The sequence below is a fragment of the Oncorhynchus tshawytscha genome, linkage group LG34 (genome assembly GCF_018296145.1).
Source record: "Oncorhynchus tshawytscha isolate Ot180627B linkage group LG34, Otsh_v2.0, whole genome shotgun sequence".
Classification (NCBI taxonomy): domain Eukaryota; kingdom Metazoa; phylum Chordata; class Actinopteri; order Salmoniformes; family Salmonidae; genus Oncorhynchus; species Oncorhynchus tshawytscha.
In genome coordinates, this window is record NC_056462.1 from 8901426 (window position 1) to 8921794 (window position 20369).

At 42.9% G+C, this 20369-nt stretch overlaps 2 protein-coding genes across 3 annotated transcripts in view; both read left to right on the forward strand.

The window, feature by feature from the left end:
* The window catches only part of LOC112231626 (zinc finger protein 205-like), a 147622-nt gene extending 142313 nt beyond the window's left edge, over window positions 1-5309 (forward strand). The window contains exons 4-7 of one of the 2 annotated variants that reach the window (XM_042311881.1): window positions 735-899; window positions 2406-2517; window positions 2753-2880; window positions 3926-5309. In XM_042311881.1, coding sequence (XP_042167815.1) covers window positions 735-899; window positions 2406-2517; window positions 2753-2880; window positions 3926-4864 — 1344 coding nt within the window. In that variant the 3' untranslated portion in view covers window positions 4865-5309. The remainder of the gene's footprint in view (window positions 1-734; window positions 900-2405; window positions 2518-2752; window positions 2881-3925) is intronic. The other variant, XM_042311882.1, reaches the window with a different exon arrangement.
* Window positions 5310-7515: 2206 nt separating this feature from the next.
* LOC121841786 (zinc finger protein 813-like) lies at window positions 7516-19800 on the forward strand. The gene is made up of 3 exons (XM_042311917.1): window positions 7516-8018; window positions 8412-8542; window positions 18201-19800. The coding sequence occupies exons 1-3, from the start codon at window positions 7742-7744 to the stop codon at window positions 19482-19484; spliced, it is 1692 nt and encodes a 563-aa protein (XP_042167851.1). The 5' UTR covers window positions 7516-7741; the 3' UTR covers window positions 19485-19800.
* Window positions 19801-20369: the final 569 nt, after the last annotated feature.

Consider the following 20369-nt stretch of genomic DNA (forward strand, 5'->3'; position numbering starts at 1 on the left):
ACAGGCCCCAAAACAATCGCTCAGAGTTTAACAGGTTTAAAATTAATCAGTAATAACATGAAATAAATAAAAATCTTCAGAAATGACTTGGTGAAAGCAACAATATAACTATGGCTTTAAAATGATGGTGAAAACTTGAAGAAGTGTTGGGGTTAAGTGGGTTAAAATCTTCCTAGAAGTCATATCACATGTATATTCTGTATTTTATACCATCTACTGCATCTTGCCTATGCCGCTCGGCCATCGCTCATCCATATACTTATATATTCTCATTCATCCCTTTAGATTTGTGTGTATTAGGTACTTGTTGGGGAATTGTTAGATTACTTCTTAGATATTACTGCACTGTCGAAACTAGAAGCACAAGCATTTCGCTACACTCCCATTAACATCTGCTAACCATGTGTATGTGACCAATAAAATGTTATTTTATTTGAGGTGTACGGTATTTCCTCCGACATATTGGTGCGGCTGGCTTCCAGGTTAAGTGGGCATTGTGTCAAGAAGCAGTGCGGCTTGGTTGGGTTGTGTTTCGGGGGACGCACGGCTCTCGACCTTCGCCTCTACCGAGTCCGTACGGGAGTTGCAGTGATGAGACAAGACTGTAACTACCAATTGGATACCACAACATTGGAGAGAAAAAAGGGATAAAATAAACTATTTTTAAAGTGTGTTTTATTATCTATGTGTATGTATGTACCTGAGGGAGTGTATGTCTGTGTAATCTGTTCCAGGAGGAGGAGGGTCCAGAGTTGCTGTTGGTGAAGGAGGAGGGGTGTGAGGAGTGTCTGGGGAATGCTGATGGGACCATGGTCATGGAGGACAACCAGACTACACCTCCTCCTGAACCCACAGAGGAACCAGCTGAGCAGCACAGGACCACACACAGTCTCACTGAGGTGAGCCAACTGTAAACTGCTGTCTGTATGGTATTAGGTCAGGGCCTGTATCCACAAAGCCTCTCAGAGTAGGAGTGCTGATTTATGATCAGTTTAGCCTTTTAGATCATAATGAATAAGACTATGTAGACCAGTGGCGGTCAGTGCCGCCCCCCCCCTCCCTTTTCGCTTGCTTTCGTGTAAGGAAAGTTTTTCAACAGAAATCTGTGAAATGAATACACCCCTGATGACGCGTAAACACAGTTCACTTTCAAACTCTCCTCCTCTCACCTTTTGCTTTCGTATGTGGACTTCAATGCACAACACATCACCTGTATGTGACCAGACAAAGAAAACTTTCCAAACCATGTCATAACCGCTACACACAGCCTACATTGTTGTCCCCATATTAGCTAAAGTAACATCCTAGTCAACATAGCTAATAGAACTAATGCGTTAATAAACACGCTACAATCATGTAGTAACATTAGTGTATAGTCAGTAAGCAGTTTAGCAGTTACACCAGAGACCCCGGTGGCAATGGTTTTATAAAACCAAAAACTTATCTAGACTTGGAAAAGTTCCAGTGTTGTGTTAGATAGTCATAGCCAGCTAGCTAACATAGTATCCCTCTGTTTGAGCCTGGTGTTTGTTGGCTAAAATAACCAGCTGCATTTGCTAAGTAAGTGAAACTAATTAATTTTTGAAGAAATGAATTTGTCGAAAATCATTACACTATTGTCTTTCGCTCTCTTTGAGTCAACTACTCACCACATTTTATGCACTCCAGTGCTAGCTAGCAGTAGCTTATGCTTTCAGTTCTAGATTCTCTAATCCTTTGAATGGGTGGATAACATGTTAGTTCATGCTGCAAGAGCTCTGATAGGTTGGAGGACGTCCTCCGGAAGTTGTCATAATTACTGTGTAAGTCTATGGAAGGGGGTGGGAACCAAGGGCCTCCTAAGTTTTGTATTGAAGTAAAGGTACCAAGAGGAGGACCGACAGTAGCTGTCCTCCGGCTACATCATGGTGCTACCCTACAGAGTGCTGCTGAGGCTACTGTAGACCTTCATTGCAAAACAGTGTGTTTTAATGAATTATTTGGTGACGTGAATATATTTAGTGTTTTATCTAAAAAGAATAACCTTTTAAATGTTTGACCATTTTTATTTTTATGAAATTCACTGAGCAGGATGGTCCTCCCCTTCATCCTCAAATTAGCCTCCACTGATGTAGACAGGTGGGGACCTGATCCTCCATCAGCACTTCTACTCTGAGACTCTTTGTGGATACTGCCCATGGTCTTGATCAATTCTGTCTTAAAGTGTGGGACCATGTCTTTCAATTATCAAACCCTTAGAGTGTTAAGTAATCAAATCATCTAACACGTTTGCAGTGTCAACTCAACTAACATGTTTTCATAGTAATCAAAGCAATCCCTCATTGCCCAATCAGAAGATGCTCCATAGCAGGGTGCTCATATCAGATTTCTTGATCCAACATCCTCTCACTCTGTATCTCTTACAGTCAGTAGACATGGAGGATGGGAAGCCTGATCTGCTGCTGGTCAAAGAGGAGACAATAGAAGACGGACCAGAGAGCATTGATCTGCTGAGTAGACTAAAGATGGGGGAGCAAGGTAAGAGTGAAATACATATAGTCTACATACAGTAATAGATCTTCAATGGGAACGCCTGGATATCATTTATTTCTTAATTTTATTCATTCATAAAATTAAATCAATACAACTTATGTTTACATTTCAAAAAAGAATGTATGAACTTGACCAGGTAATTTACCAAAAAAATGTAGAACTCTATATGTAGAATTCTCTCTGCCATGTTTGTAAAGTATTTTGTAACCTCTTCCTGCAGGTGGTTGGCTGGAGGCTAACAGAGGAGACTGGGCGGCCATCTTGGATTCCCAGACCCAGATGGGTGCAGCCAAGGGCCCAGGGGATGACATCACTGAGCAGGGCAGGACCAGAGGCAACATAGTGGAGGTCAGTGGATGGGACAGCGTCCTCAACTCTGGGCTGGGGAACAACACTGTTAACCACAACTATAAACATACAGTTGAACACAAAAGAACAACTGAACTTAGTCTACATGACAACAGACTGGCTGAGAGCAGGGCAAGGTGTAGATTGCGACCGCAGGGACGGGGAGGTGCCAGTATGCCGCGGGAGAGAACAGACACAGACTCGGCTAGCGATGCTCCGTCCTGCTCCTATAGTTGTGATTCAGAGAGACTGATGATGCCTCAGGTTAACCCCATAACAGATGCTGCCTTCAGCCTGCCTTCTATAGGATCTATCAACTGGAACATGGACCCTGCGACAACACAGTCACTTCCTGACTTTCATCCTCGACAATGCTAGTGCATTGTCTGTGCTTCATCTACTCTGCCAGTGTTTTAGATGTATTAGGGAACTGGTTCAGGTCAACTGAGGAAAGAATGAGTATGATAAGGCAGAGTAGGTTATATGGTGATGGTTGGTGTGATGATGTAAAAATGCTTCACTGACGAAAATTGAGAACCTTGTCCTGTTGTTTGATGCAGGTGTTTTAATTAGGAAATTATAGTGCTTTAATTCATGTCTACTTGACATGAAGATGTGTGTAATGCAATGGTACCAGATTTACACAAAAAGGTAAACCATAATGTTACCATAATGAGTTATTCTACTTGTCACGTGTCGTTTTGTGCAATAAAACTACTGTACTTCACGTTATGTGAGTGTATGAACATTTTGTTAAAATTAAATACAACATTGACTCTGTGCTGTCTGACTTGGTTATTTTTGTATGTATCATTGCAGGGACTGAGTTTCCCTTATGTCAGTCGAACCAAAAAATTATACTTAATTCTTGAATCAACACACAGGGACAATTTTTATAATAAACTCCAATGGCTCCATATTGTTAGGTACTTAAATCACAGTGTTAGAGATGGGCTTGACTGTGGTTAACATTTTATAATATTGTGTACAGCAAAAACGTTCGTATATGAAACTTTATGCTTTTCTCTTCCATTTTTGCTTACAGCCTGCAGTCCATGAGGACCGGCTGTTATCCGGTGTTGCTGGTGGGAGAGACTGGACCTCTGAAGCAGCTGGTCACAAACCCTGGCCCCAGATCAGAACCCTGGATCAGGAGCCGTCGCTCTTCCTTCCCAAGTCGGAACCAGGACCGAACCACGAGGGACAGAGACTCCACCACACAGAACACAACCAGTGGACAGGTGGACTCAACAACCTCAGCCCTGGTGGTCATCAGAGAGACAGAGGTTCCAGTCAGGGATCCAGTCTGAAGCCCGGACCCTTCTCTTCACAGTCTCAGTGCAGAGATGAAGCAGGGCCTGGGGCTGATAGAGATAGACCCTCCTGTTCCTATGATACAAACACCATAGTATCCATGATGAACAGAGCAGGTCACCTTGGGCTTCAGCCTTCATGGAGAGTGGTGGGAGACCCCCCTGGTGGTAGTCTATCAGGAAGTATGTCTTCTCCTTCAGAATCTCATCTAATGCCCGGTGAATGGGTTCATAGAAGACCCGGACCTGGGTCTAGCCTTCCTCAGTTACCTCCTGGTTACCCCACCAATACAGACAAGGTCAGGATGGGCATTCACCACAAAAGGTACTTAGCCTATAACACAACACACAATCCCAACAACACCCAAACAATGACTAGAGGTCAAGGAGGGAGCTCAAAGACTAACCACCTGAGGGTGGTGGCTCCTGCTTCTACCTCCTCTGACGTCATTGGGTCACAACATGGGAAGTCAAGCATTAGGACGGACTCCGACAAGCCGTATGCCTGCCCCACGTGTGGGAAGCGCTTCACTGAGGCGACTTATGTGAAGAGGCACCAGACCGTTCACACCAAGGAGAGGCCCTTCAAGTGCAAACTATGTTACAAGAGCTTCTCCTTCCTGAGTAACCTTATTAGACATCGGAGTATTCACAACGGGGAGAAATCGTAGCAGTGGGGCTTGAGATGTACACAGGGGATATCTGGGAACCATTCTTTAGCTGACATATTATAGTTATCATGTGAAGTGATCTGGGATAATAGGGTTTTTTGGTGATGACTGAATCCCTCAGTTGAGCATCTGGGTGTGCTCACATTCTGAGATGATAGACTTGTTGTTTGGTGTGCTGGCATAGCCAAAATACTGTCATTGAAGTGTAACTATAATCCCCCTATGAATTTCTCTTTGTCTATGTTCTATTCATAACAAACATAATGTCCTTCTTAATACACCCACTCCCCCAAAACATTTGACATAATCAGGTGGTGCCTGTTCCTTTATGTACTATAAATAGGTGATCAAATCTGTTAATAAATCAAAATTAATGTTGTCCTTTTGATATGTTGACTTTTTGTTTTCTTGTTTATCATTTACAATTAAAGTGGTCTTAGTTTCATTGGCTTCCTTCGAAGTTAGAACCTATAGGTTTCCGTCCTTTCCACAGATTTGAGATCTAGTCAGCCATTATTCTTTAGGTAATTTAGGGTAATTTTTCTATCGTCTTCTCTGAGCTTGAAAGATCACGATCATGAATAGAAAGTCTGATGTGTAATGTAATAGGCAGAACCATATTTCAAAGAACAGCATGGGAGGTGTGATGACGCAAAAGCTTAAAAATGGTGCTAAGTTCAGACCATCTCCGGAGTACACGATCTTGTCTTTAGGTCTTCTTGCTCTCTTGAGGATCTCAAAATGGAATCGGTGGGCAGTGGCGACGTAGACCAGGATGAAGTGGGCCTACCTGCAGTGACAGGTGTGGTAGAGACTTCCAATATTTGCCCTGTGAATCCTACCGGAAAAGATTTTGGACCAGTGGGAGTGAGATTTTTGGAAAGAGTGGATTCCTGCTTTTTGTCCGACCCATACGTTGTGTCAAGCTGGGTAAAGGACAAACTGGAACGGTTACATCTGTGAAAGTTTCAAGAAGTGGAATTGTTTTGATTTTTTTGTGCATCCTTCGGTCAGAGAAAGCGGGTGCTTCACTGCTCGGGGCTCAACCTGTGCCATGCTTTGTTCTCCGGAACAGGGAACCGCTCAAAGGGGTGATCAGTGGGGTAGTGTTGAGTGTAGAGGTGGATCAAATTTAAAAAAATATTCCTGGTGTTTGTTTGGTGAGACGTACTGTAGACCCGGTGGCAATGGTGAGACGGAGAATACCCTGTCTGTCTTGTTGAGCTTTGACACAGTTTCTACCTGATAAGGTCAGGTTAGGTTATATTTGCTATTCTGTGAGGGCCTATGTTTCGAGCCCGCTACAGTGCTTTAGGTGCTAAAGATTCAGACATGTTGCAGCTAGGTGTAGAAGGGAGATCCCACAATGTGATAAATGTGTAGGAGGGAATAGTCAAAGGGAGTGTACAGTTGTGATAGAGAAAGCATTGTTTGTCAACTGTGCCCATGCAGCTGGGGATCCGAAGTGCCCTCAGAGACAAATTGAGATTGCCAGAGTTCGATTAGGGAGGAACGTTTCCTATGCTGAGGCAGGGAAGAGAGTAGAGGGTGAGTGATTCGACTGGGAGCCCCCTAGTGAGTAGGCCTGAAGAAAGAGATCCATAGAAAATGAGATTTTGTCAGGATGGATTTATTGCTTTTATAGCCATGGTGATCAACCGCACTGCACTGATGGAGCAGAAATCACAGAAGATAGATGTGGTAGTTGCAGCAGCAGAAATATTTGGATGTGAGAGATTTTAGTGCAGAAAATGTACAGGGAGTTTTGAGAGAAGGGGTACCATCCTCCAAGGCTGATGGCCTGGTGTAGGATCTCTTAGGGCCAAAGTAGTGGGATGGGGTGGTGGGTTTTGGGGGATAGTGTATAGGTGCAGTGTTAAATGGTGGTGCAATTTAGAGGTCCTGAACAGTCATTCTGAAACATGCTTTTTTTCTCATGACTAACTACCAGGAAGTTAGAAAAGACAGGTTGGGTGTGTGGGCAACTTATATTCATGAGCTTGCCTTGACTGGCAGCTCTTTGAAATGCCTATATCAAGCAACTTGGATGCAGTTGCAGTAAAATCATCTCAAGCTAAGCTAATTTAAAAAATATATAAATCTACCGTTTGTCTTGTCTCTTGTGATGCAGTTCACAGCAGCACTGACAACTGCGTTGGAGTTTTGAACGACCCTTTTGTTCCATGCTGGCTGAAGACCTAGCTAGCCAGTAACTCGCTAACACCAGGCACAGCCAAAAAGGGAAACATAGAAGTATCTTTGCCGTAGATGAATGGTGTAAACTTTTAATTATATTTGCTGACACCCTGTCAAATTTTGGCACCAGTAGAGTAGCGATCTAGCTATACAAACCACGTCCCTCTGCAAACTAGCCTTTTCCATACTTATTTAAATTAGGTAAGAGAATATCCTGAGTTAAGGTGATTTCACCTTACCCCCTTAATAATGAATCCAACTATTTGACATGGAAAGGGGACCAATAACTTTATGATAAAACTTTATCAATGTAGAACCAACGGTAACTTTTATGATTGTCCCATTCCTTTTTCTTTTACCAAAAAGGTTCTATCCACACTCCGACCTGCAAAAGGCAGCAATTAAGCAACACAGCGTCTAGTCTGCTGGAAAGCTGCACGAAGAAGACACCCTAGCTTTGACGCCAAATAATAACGCCCTTTCTCTTCAGTGTATACGGAAGTAAACAATGACCAAGAACAATTTGCACATAAGCGTTTTTTCATTCTTGTTATTTAGACATGGAACTCAAAATATGGCTCATTTAACTGCAGAGCATCACATACCCCATGTATGATTTAATTCGTGTTAGAGACAGGACTTGGTTGGTAGATATTATATAGGTTACGCTAGCTGCTAACAATGGCTAACTGTATGGTTTTTCACACTCAAATAGCCTCCATCATGGAGGTGCTAGCGAATGCAGCCGTGGCAGAGATCTGTAAAGTCGTAGACGACGACTACGCAGTGTTTCGTTTGGAAATAACTCAAAGCCAGAAAGAAAACAGGGTATTACGGAGGAAACTACTGGAAATGAAGGTGTCACGGGAGCGCGCAGAGAGGACAATGCGAGAGCGCGTCCTCGCCAGTCGTCCCAGAAGTGTCAAGATCCTCGACCGTTACAGAGGAATGGCAAGAGGTACATTTTGCAGAAGGCTGCGGAGAAGGTCGCCGTTCATATATAGCTCAGTGCCTGTCGCCCCGTTCCCTTCTGCACGTGTGTTCAAATGTGTTACCCATAATTGGATCTTGGTCAGTGTTTGGATAGAATGCAATAATTTCCTTTATTAATTGGCTATCTTGCACAAAGACACAATATCATATTGTAACCAGATGATTGATTTACTGCTTTTCCTATTATTTACTAATTGAAAACAATGTGATGCATGGAACATAATACATCAAACAATAAATAGTATATCAATAAGTTATAATTAGTGTTACCTTACATCCTTGCCAATTGTAGACAGCTTCAATAGTGTACAATATACTGCTAACCTAACCACCTCTTTTCCTCCAATCACTCTCTCAGGTGAAGGACATCTCACTGGAGGCCACAGGAGCTTTGTTAAACCAGCAGGACACAATACATGGAGAGATGACCAACCAATCACTGTTGATGAGGGGAGTGGAACCTCAAACCAGCATGTTATCGTGATAGAGGTTAGTGTTATAGAGTTACACCAAAAATTACAGTTGCTTTGTAACTCAAATGTGGCCAGTTTATTTCAGAAAGGCTCCCCTCAGCTTTTCACTTGCTTACATGTACATCCTCATTTACCTGCCATAGGGGACCTTGTGAGACTTGCCTACGGTTAATATGTGTGTGTGAATAACTCACGCCGGCGAGTGAGATAAGATGCAAGAATAATCCTTTACTCAGGTATTACATGTCACGACATTCTATCTTGCGTTACTCATCTCATATGTGTGTACTGTGTTCTATACTATCCATCTGAGCCTATGCCGCTGTGACATTGCTCATTCATATTTATATATTCTTATTCCATTCCTTACTTAGATTTGTGTGTATTAGGTATTTGTTGTGGAATTGTTAGATATTACTTGTTAGATATTGCTGCACTGTCGGAACTAGAAGCATAAGCATTTCGCCACAGTCTGCAATAACATATGCTAACCATGTGTATGTGACCAATAAAATGTGATGTATCTAACCTAGATAGGTGCCCCACTAGCGCCATCTCTGGGTTGGTATTAATGCCCATTATCTTAACATCTTCCTTTTCATATAGAATTAGCTCGAGCACTTCATACCATTTTAATACCACAGTGAAAATACCTATTTAATTTTCTTGTCCTAGTGTGGCGCACTGGTAGCATATTGGGCACTTCTGGGAGCCTCAGGGCCTCTTCTTCATCTTCCACATCCTCCTGAAATTGTGGAGGAACGGTCGGCAGAGATAACTGCCCTGGTGGGTTATTCCCCATCTCCTCATTATGTGTCCTGCCCACACCATCCAGGTGATATTCACAGTCTTCCCATGTGGCCCTCCTGTGCCCTATGCTCTCCTGAACTGAGCGTATGCCCCTCCAGTTCCTTCGATTCTTTCGGCCCTTTATTTCCACTTCATATGACCTTGCGCTGATGTGCCCTATGCATGTGCCAAGACTCCATATGGCATCTCTGGCTTGAGGTGACAGGAGTACTCTGACAGTTTGGCCTTGTTTTATTACAGGCAGATTTTTTTGCATGCTGGTCATAGTAATGTTTTGACTTGTCCTGACGTGCACGCTTGTGTGCCTGAACATCCCTAATGACCTTAGGTGTGAGGAGCTTGGGAGCTGTTGGCAACAGAGAGCGAGTGCGTCTAGACATTAAGCGACGAACAGGACTGCTGCCGAAGACCTCTGTGGGAGTATTTCTCCACGCCTAAATGGCTTGCCACACATCTCTGCATTTCTGTATAGCCTTTGTGATGAGTCTTTGCTATTTTCACTGCTGACTCAGCCTTACCATTACTCTGACTGTGGTAGGATGAGGAGGACACATGATGGATCTCCCAGGCAAAGCAAAGTCGTGACTCGTGAACTGGGGCTTATTATCCGTAACTACACCTTATCTGATAAACTCCTGCTTACAACAATCGATGATGCAAGCGGCTGTTGTGTCAATCACTTTCTCCACCTCCCAGAAATGGTAATAGTAGTCCACTATAATCAGGAAAGGAACACTCTTACTGTGAACAGATCCATTCCCACTTTAGACCAGGGACATGCTGGTAAATCATTTGGCTGCAGGGTTTCCTTTTGCTGCTTAGGCCGATTATCATTCCATATGCTGCACACAGCCACAAAATGTTTTAATTTAGAATACTGAGTCTCTGGCTTTCCTGAGACTGGCTTCGATCCCTGAGTGCCCTGCTTGGATACGAGAGAGAATCATCGGGTGAAGAGTTTCTGGCACTACCACCCTGTCGCCTTTTGTCTACGACCTCTTCCTGCATTGTTTGTCTCTGTATGTCCAGCATTCCCTTACCAGGATGGGCGTACTCTTTCTTGTGTCCGGCCAGCCTCTTAGGATAGAAGACTGAAGCGTTCGAGAAGTCTTGTCCTCTGCTGAATGAGCTTTGGATAGCATCCCATGTCTACGGGGAGATGTTGTGATCAGTAGCATGGTTCACTTCTTCAACCTCAGCCTATAGAGCATGTACAGTCTCATTTGTCTGTTATTGCCTGTGACTAACTGTTGGTAGTGCTGCTCAAGACAAGAAAGCTGCAATGTGAAGCTCTACTCCTTTCTTGTATACTACCTGAAGTTGATAACACTGAAGCTTTAGCGTCATCCTTTGTAGTTGCTACAGGGCAGACAGAAGAGTTTTTTTGAAGATGACCTCAAACGGCTTGGGATCAGTGTGCAACGTGATAAAGTCCCGATCATGAAGGTACTGGTCACAGGCGAACAATATGACTAGGCACTCCTTTTCAATTTGAGCATATCCTTTCTCCGTGGGTGCCAATGTCCTCGAAGCAAATGTAATGGGCTGCCCCTTCTGCAGGAGCGCTGCCCCTAGGCCTTTGTCACTTGCCACACATTGTAGGGTCACTTCCTCAGAGAGATCATGGTACCTCAGTATTGGTTGGTTGCTTACCAATTTCTTGATTTGCGCTAATGCAGCATCATGTTGAGGACGCCATGCCCACAGCACATCTTTATTGGTCAGCCGACGCAATGGCTCACAAGTGTCAGACAGATGAGGTAAGAATTTGGTCATTTTCAAAACCAATCAGTTGCTGCATTGCTTTTGCGTCGGTAGGTGGCGGCATTTGCTGTACTGCCTCCGCCTCCTTAGTCTGGCTTCAGGCCTTCAGCTGTCAAAAGATGTCCAATGAATGTAATACTTGTGAGCCTGAGCTTAACGTTGGTCTTTATTCAGCTATAGATTCATCTCCCTTTCTATTTGTAAGAGCTGAGTCAGGTTGTGGTCATGGTCCTGCACTGCTTCTTCCATTGTGACACCACAGCCGTGTGCCAGGATGTCATCAGCTGTGACGCTTATTCCTGTCAGTCCCTGAAGTGCATCCGTTTGCCTTCGCTGATATTCCTCTGCAGCTGGTTTCACTCTCCTAAAGGTAACTTTGTTCACCGGTATCTACCATTGAGGGTCCAAAATGTGGTGAGGTAACTACTCTCTTCATCCAAATGTACCTGCCAGTACCCATTTTTTGCATCCATAACCGAAAAGATTTTTGCTTTTGCCAGGCTTGGCTGTACCTCTTCAATGGTAGGCATTCGGTAATGCTCAGGGTACATGGATCGAGGCAGACTTATTTTGCCAGGCTTTTTCATCACAACCATGTTAATTATCCCCTTTTAGGGTTTGGTGACCTTTGTAATGGCACCCTGTTCCTCCATTGAATCAACAGCCTTTAGTATCTTTTCTTTCAGTGGGAATGGGGATTCGGCTGGGAAGCTGTTGAACTGGTCTAACAGGTTCATCCCCCACCAGGTGGAGCTCACCTAGCAGAGCCCCCACCCTTTCAAAAACATCCTCAACTGTTTCAGTTTTGCCCGCGGAGGTGTTCAAGTCTGATGGGACCTTTTTAGTTTTTCTTTAGTGCTGACATGATTAACAACATGTTGGTGGTTGAGCTGTAGCACCTTTTCACACGTTTCTGCAGAAAGGAGAGGCTGCTGCTGCAAGGTTTTCACCACTTGGAACTTTAGCACATTTGTTTCCCCATCATGATTGTCTTGTAGTTCACACTCCCCTACTGGTGTCATAACCGAGCCATCGTACAGCCTTCGCCTTGCTTGGTTGTGGCTTTTTATCTCCATCCTGCATTACTTGCATAAAGTCTCTTTAGCCGAGTATATTAACAGTGGAGCCACTGTCTAGCTGGCATTTGATCATGCTGCTTGGATCATAATCACAGTTGTTAGTGGGGAAAGCTTTACATAATTGACATCTGTCATGTGTAGCATGTCAGCTTCTTCATCATCATTATGATCACTGCATATATCCTGTTTGAGCAGATTGACAGGCTTACTTTGTCTGCACACTTTAGCAAAATTGTAAAAACAATTCCACCGAATTTGCACAGAACCCCCATAAGCTGGACATTTGGCTCTTGCCTGTGTTGATCCACAGTACATGCAGCCATCTTTAGTATTTTTCCGCCTTGCGTCACTGTCCGACAAATTTTGTTTCCATTTTTCATCGACATGGTTTCTGTATTTGTTCTGAGTGGCATAATTGACAGATTCTGCCTGTTCAGGGACAGTGTTCATCTTTTTTAATTGGATCGGCGTCTGTTCGCTTGCTTTGCATAGATCTATGGCTTTAGTCAGTGTAAGTTTGCGCAGCATACTTTCTCTTACCCTGTTATCTTTACAGCCAGTCACAAGTCTGTCTCTGATCATTTCATCTCTCATTGCACTGAAATCACATGAATCAGACAATTGATGCAGCCTCACAACATATTGACCCGACAACTCTGCTTGAGTGTGTTCACATGTTAAAAAATGAATCTTTCATAAATCCCATTACGAGTAGGTTCAAAACGTCTTTGTAAAACGTCAAGGATTTTCTTTGAATTGTTCCAATCCTCTTCCCACAGACCTAGGTGACGCTGAAGTATATGACACTGTCTTCCATTAATACTGGGCAGTGTTGCCACATGCAGGTATTTTTATTTATTTATCTAAGCCCGTAGCGATTTCATAATTCTCCCACTGATCACGGAAAAACAGACAGTTTCGATACAAATCGCCTTTCATGTCCATGGCGCTAGGCACCGGGAATTTGACTGAGAGATATTGCAGGCTCTTTTTCCTCGCTCATCTGTTCCACTTGTTTGCGTTTATCCGACAGTGATTACATCGTCCACATACCTTATGTTTTCCGTAGGGCTTGGCTTTGGGTTCATTTCTCTGACACTGTGTTAACATCTATGTTAGATAAGGTCCAAGCATAATCCTTTTGGTATGTGTTGTTTTATTAGGATCTCCATTAGCTGTTGCAAAAACAGCAGCTACTCTTCCTGGGGTCCAAAAAAACATGAAACATAATACAGAATGACATAACATCATTAGACAAGAACATCTCAAGGACAGAACTACATACATTTTTTCAAAAGGCACTATCTAGGTCAAATAGGGGAGAGGATTTGTGCCACCAGGTGTTGCTTTATCTGTTTTTTGAAACCAGGTTTGCTGTTTGGTTGTGCAATATGAGATGGAAGGAAGTCTCATGCAATAAGGGCTCTATATAATACTGTACATTTTCTTGAATTTGTTTTGGATTTGGGGACTATGAAAAGACCCCTTGTGACATGTCTGGTGGGATAAGTGTGTGTGTCAGAGCGGTGTGTAATTTGACTATGCAAACAGTTTGGGATTTTCAACACATTGTTTCTTATAAAAAGAAGTGATGCAGTCAGTCTCTCCTCAACTCGTAGCCAAGAGAGACTGGCATGCATAGTATTTATATCAGCCCTCTGAATACAATTAAGAGCACAACGTGCCACTCTGTTCTGGGCCAGATGCAGCTGAACTAGGTCTTTCCTTGCAGCACTGGACCACACGACTGGACAATCTTAAAGATTAGACAAAACTGGAGCCTGCAGAACCTGCTTTTTGGAGTTCGGTGTCAAAAAAGCAGAGCATCTCTTTATTACGGACAGACCTCTCCCCATCGTTGAAACCATTGAATCTATATGTTTTGACCATGACAGTTTACAATCTAAGGTAACGCCAAGTAATTTAGTCTCCTCAACTTGTTCAACAGCCACACCATTCATTACCAGATTCAGCTGAGGTCTAGCACTTAAGGAATGATTTGTACCAAATACAGTGCTCTTAATTAATTTTGAGATGTTCAGGACCAGTTTTTGCTGGCCACCCATTCCAAAACAGACTGCAACTCTTTGTTAAATTCTTTGGGAATGGGGGGCAGTATTGAGTAGTTTGGATGAATAAGGTGCCCAGAGTAAACTGCCTGTTACTCAGGCCCAGAAGCTAGAATATGCATATAATTAGTAGATTTGGATAGAAAACACTCTAAAGTTTCAAAACTGTTAAAATAATGTCTGAATATAACAGAACTCATATGGCAGGCAAAAACCTGAGAAAAATCTGACCAGGAAGTGGGAAATCTGAGGTTTGTAGTTTTTCAAGTGATTGCCTATCCAATATCCAGTATAAATGGGGTCAGATTGCACTTCCTAAGGCTTCCAGTAGATGTCAACAGTCTTTAGAAAGTTGTTTCAGGCTTCTATTGTGAAAGGGGAGAGAATAAGACCACTCAAAGCAGGTGACTCAGCTGAAAGCCATGAGTTGTTTATCGTGCGTGGCCGTGAGCGCGAGCTCCGTTCCCTTCCCTTCCCTTTCCTTTCAAATGACAACGGAATTGTCCGGTTGGAATATTATTGAAGATTTATGATAAAAACATCCTAAAGATTGATTATATACATCCTTTGACATGTTTGTATGAACTGTAATGGAACTTTTTTGACTTTTCATCTGGATTTAGTGCCCGCGCTTTGTGCATTTGGATTAGTGAACTAAACGCGCGAACAAAAAGGAGGTATTTGGACATAAAGATTAACTTTATCGAGCAAAACAAACATTTATTGTGGAACTGGGATTCCTGGGCGTGCATTCCGATGAAGATCATCAAAGGTAAGTGAATATTTATAACGCTATATCTGACTTTTGTTGACTCCACAACTTGACAGGTATCTGTATGGCTGGTTTTGGTGGCCGAGCGCTGTACGCAGATTATCGCAGATTATCGCATTATTCGCTGTAAAGCTTTTTTTAAATCTGACACAGCGGTTGCATTAAGGAGAAGTTTATGTTTAATCCTATGTAAAACACTTGTATCTTTCATCAAAGTTTATGATGAGTATTTCTGTAAATTATGTGGTTCTCTGCAAATTCACCGGATGTTTTGGAGGCAAAACATTACTGAACATAACACACCAATGTAAACAGATTTTTGGATATAAATATGGACTTTATCGAACAAAACATACATGTATTGTGTAACATGAAGTCCTATGAGTGCCATCAGATAAAGATCATCAAAGGTTAGTGATTCATTTAGGTATATTTCTGCTTTTTGTGACTCCTCTCTTTGGCTGGAAAATGGCTGTATGTTTTTTGTGACTAGGCGCTGACCTACCATAATCGCATAGTATGCTTTCGTCGTAAAGCCTTTTTGAAATTGGACACTGTGGTTGGATTAACAAGAAGTTTATCTTTAAAATGGTGTATAATACTTGTATGTTTGAGGAATTTCAATTATGAGATTTCTGTTTGAATTTGGTGCCCTGCAATTCACTGGCTGTTGTCAAATCGATCCCGTTAACGGGATTTGAGCCCTATGAAGTTAACTTCTTAAGGTATAGGGGGCAGCATTTTCACTTTTGGATAAATAGCGTGCCCAATTTCAACTTCCTGCTACTCATGCCAAGAATATAAGATATGCATATTATTAGTAGATTTGGATAGAAAACACTCTGACGTTTCTAAAACTGTTTGAATCATGTCTGTGAGTATAAAATAACTTATGTAGCAGGCAAAACCCCGACGACTAACCATTCAGAATTTCTTTTTTTTGAGGTCTCTGTCTGTTCAGTGAGTTCTCATTGGGAAACAATATTTCTTAGGCACTTGTTTTCAGTTCTTACCGTTTCCACTGGATGTCACCAGTTTTTGGAATTTGGTTGACGTTATTCCTTTGTGCAATGAAGAAGTACAGCCATCTAGGAAATGGGTAACACTGTTGAGAGTTGCGCAAGACTCGAAAAGTAGCATTAGTTTTCTCTCGTCCTCTATTGAAAACAGATAGACCCGTCTTCAATTTGATCGATTATTAACGTTTAAAAATACCTAAAGTTGCATTACAAAAGTAGTTTGAAATGTTTTGGCAAAGTTTACAGGCAACTTTTTAGATATTTTGTAGTGACGTTGCGCAATTTGGAAGCTGTTTTTTTCTGGATCAAACGCGCCAAATAAATGGACATTTTGGATATATATGGACGGAATTAATCGAACAAAAGGACCAATTGTGATGTTTATGGGACATATTGGAGTGCCAACAAAAGAAGCTCGTCAAAGGTAAGGCATGTTTTATATTTTATTTCTGCGTTTTGTGTAGCGCCTGCAGGGTTGAAATATGCTACTCTCTTTGTTTACTGTTGTGCTATCATCAGATAATAGCTTCTTATGCTTTCGCCGAAAAGCCTTTTTTTTTAAATCTGACATGTTGGCTGGATTCACAACGAGTGTAGCTTTAATTTAGTATCTTACATGTGTGATTTAATGAAAGTTTGATTTTTATATAATTTTATTTGAATATGCAAGCGTCCCCTATACCATAAGAACAGGTGCATGTTTATCAATAATTGGAAGAAGCAGTTTCATGAATTCATCAAGTGCAGCATCTGGAAGCTCCTCATTAATCACATCAGACCAACAAATATTTTTAACATCATCCACATAAGAGTCACAGCAAAATCTATTGTATGACCAGCTGTTGGAACTTTGTCTTTCCTGGATATAGGCACTATATTGTGATCACTGCATCCAATGGGATCACTGCATCCAATGGGATCACTGCATCCAATTAGAACAAAGTTCTACAGCATTAATAAAAATGTTATTGATACATGTGAATTTTTTTATTTGACCTTTTTATTTAACTAGGCAAGTCAGTTAAGAACAGATTCTTATTTTCAATGAGGGCCTAGGAACAGTAGGTTAACTGCCTTGTTCAGGTGCAGAACGACAGATTTTTACCTTGTCAGCTCGGGGATTCGATCTTGCAACCTTTCGGTTACTATTCTAACGTTCTAACCACTAGGCTACCTGCCCCACATCTTGTTCCTGTAGTGGTTGTAAACACCCGGGTAGGTTGATTAATATCCTGAACCAGATTACAGGCACTGGTTACAGTAAGAAGCTTCCTCTTGAGTGGACAACTTGATGAAAACCAGTCAATATTCAAGTCACCAAGAAAAAAGACCTCTCTATTTACATCACATACACTATCAAGCATTTCACATGTATTATTTATATACTGACTGTTAGCACTTGGTGGCCTATAGCAACACCCCAAAAGAAAAGGCTTTAGATGTGCCAAGTGAACCTGCAACCACAACACTTCAATAACACTTGACATAATATCTTCTCTAAGCATTACAGGGATATGGCTCTGAATATATACAGCAACACCTCCCCCAGAAGCATTTCTCGAAATAGTCTGATTTATCTGTCATTGTTATCATGGATTTACACACACAACTGATGTCCTCTCTCAATGACTTACAGATTCCTGTCATCTTGCCGTTCTCATGTTTCAACTCATCGAGCTGATCCTGGGAGAACTGCAAACTGTTCTTCAGGTCCTGGACCTCTGGTCAGGTCATCCATTCTTTTATAAGTAGAATCCACCAGTATTTGGACAAAACACTTGAAGCTATTTTCTTGTTGTTGTAACAACTGCTTGTTGGTCTCTTTTTGTAGAGACACCACTGGCACTGTCCTCAATGGTACTCCCGCCGGCTTTGGTCTTTGTCAGGGTAGCTAGCAACGTATGTTAGACTGTTACTCCTCGCAGTTTCAGGCAGAGCAGGTGACAGGGAAAATTGAAAACAACTAACACGTTACAGGTGTTACACGTTACAGCTCACCACATCCTAATCAGACCCTCATAATGCACCCATTGATCTATCCTAAATAGGTGCCCTACTAGCACCATCTCTGGGTTGGTATTATGCCCATTATCTCATCACCTGAGATAATTACCCAATTCAACTCATGCACCGGTAATAACCTCCTCTCTTCTTGTGTCAGTCTGCAGATGGAGAGGCTGCAGGTCCTGGAGGATCGTCTCTGGTCAAGCAGGAGAGGACTGAAGGAGAAGAGGACCCACGGCACAGCAGAGACATCCAGACTGGAGCCACAGGGGACCAATCCAACACCCCCATGCCCCAGCCCAGGACCAGATGCAGCATCACGGAGTTCAGTGGAACGCCGAACGCCGTCCTCAAGTCAGAGACAGACAAAGAGACTTTAACTGTAACAAAAAGGCTTTTACACACAGGATCTGACCACAGGTCAGACCCAGAAAGGCTGGGGCCACTGGGCTGTCCTCCGGCTCCTGGCTCAGAGTACTTACCAGTATTTCCTCAGAGCCAGAGGAAGGATCATTCGTGTGGAGATGGTGATCGTGACACGTTAGACAATGGCAGTGATGATCCGTCTTGTTCTTACGCTACAGAGATGGACCCTGACAACATGCTCTTGGGTTTAGAGACACAGGCTGATTTGTCTAGAGGACACTGGAATCAGTACAGTAGTAGTGTATACTCTGAAGGGGGCCTAGATAAGAAAGGGGAGGGTCTGGTCGTAGATGAATTGACTGTGAAAGTGGAGGGCGACGTTCCTCCCACATGGATTGGAGATGGTCACCTTGGAGACGGACACTCACAGGGTAGAGATTTCTTAGATTACAGGGAAAGATTAGAGACAAATTCACTTGTCGCGACCCACTCCACTTTACACGCATTCAGGGATCGCGACCTAGTGTCCACGTCGATGGGGCCTTCCGATTCACACAGCCGTGTTCTTTATGATCAGAAATTGAACTTAAACGACAGGGCTAGAGTCCAGGCTCAGGGAGAGGAAGCCACATCAGAAAATAGTAAAGAGAAACGGTTCCTCTGCATGTTCTGTAACAAAGGCTTCAGCTGTCTCCAGAAGGTGGAGATCCACCAGAGGGTCCACACTGGGGAAAAACCTTTCAGCTGTACCCAGTGTCATATGCGCTTTGCCCAGACTGGTGACCTGAAGAGGCACCAGAGGGTCCATACAGGGGAGAAACCATTCGGCTGCCACCTGTGCCGGGCTAGTTTCTCCCACTCCTCCAGCCTGAAAAGGCACCAGAGGGTCCACACAGGGGAGAAACCCTACAGCTGCCCCCAGTGTGAGAAAAGGTTCTCCCACCAGCACCATTTGAAGATGCACCTGAAGGTCCACACGGGAGAGAGGTCGTTTGCCTGTACGCACTGCGGGAAAAGTTTCTCCGAGAGGAGTTACCTCAAAATACACCAGCAGAAAAAACATTCCACTCTATAACGTAGAAAGTAACCATTCTACTCGATAGCTTCTGAAGTTTATGTCAAACTCTGCATTAAAGACAGATGCATTTATTGTTGTCAACCGAAAAGACCCACGGGTGCATTTGGTATATGAGAGTTACAGATTTCAGTGTTGAATATTCCTGATTAGAATATTGCATCCAGACATTGTGTGATATATAAGGCATATACCCTGCTTTTGGAAAGTATTCAGACCCCTTGACTTTTTCCACAGTTTGTTTCATTACAGCCTTATTCTATAATGGATTAAATAAATAAAAAATCCTCAGCAATCTACACACAATACCCCATAATGCGAAAACAGAAATACCTTATTTACATAAGTATTCAGACCCTTTGCTATGGGAAATTGAGCTCAGGTGCATCCTGTTTCAATTAATCATCAAGTTCTACAACTTGATTGGAGTCCACCTATGGTAAAGTAAATTGATTGGACATGATTTGGCAAGGCACACACCTGTCTGTATAAGGTCACACAGTTGACAGAGCATGTCAGAGCAAAAACCAAGCCATGAGGTCGAAGGATTTGTCTGTAGAGCTCCAAGACAGGACTATGTCGAGGCGCAGATCTGGGGAAGGGTACCAAAACATTACTGCAGCATTGAAGGTCTCCAAGAACACAGTGGCCTCCATCCTTCTTAAATGAAGAAGTTTAGAACCACCAAGACTCTTCCTGGTGCTGGCTGCCTGGCCAACCTGAGGAGAAGGGCCTTGGTCTGGGATATGACCAAAAACGCGATGGTCACTGACAGAGCTATAGAGTTCCTTTGTGGAGATGGTTGTCCTTCTGGAAGGTTCTCCCATCTCTGCAGCACTCCACCAATCAGGCCTTTATGGTAGAATGGCCATCGGAAGCCACTCT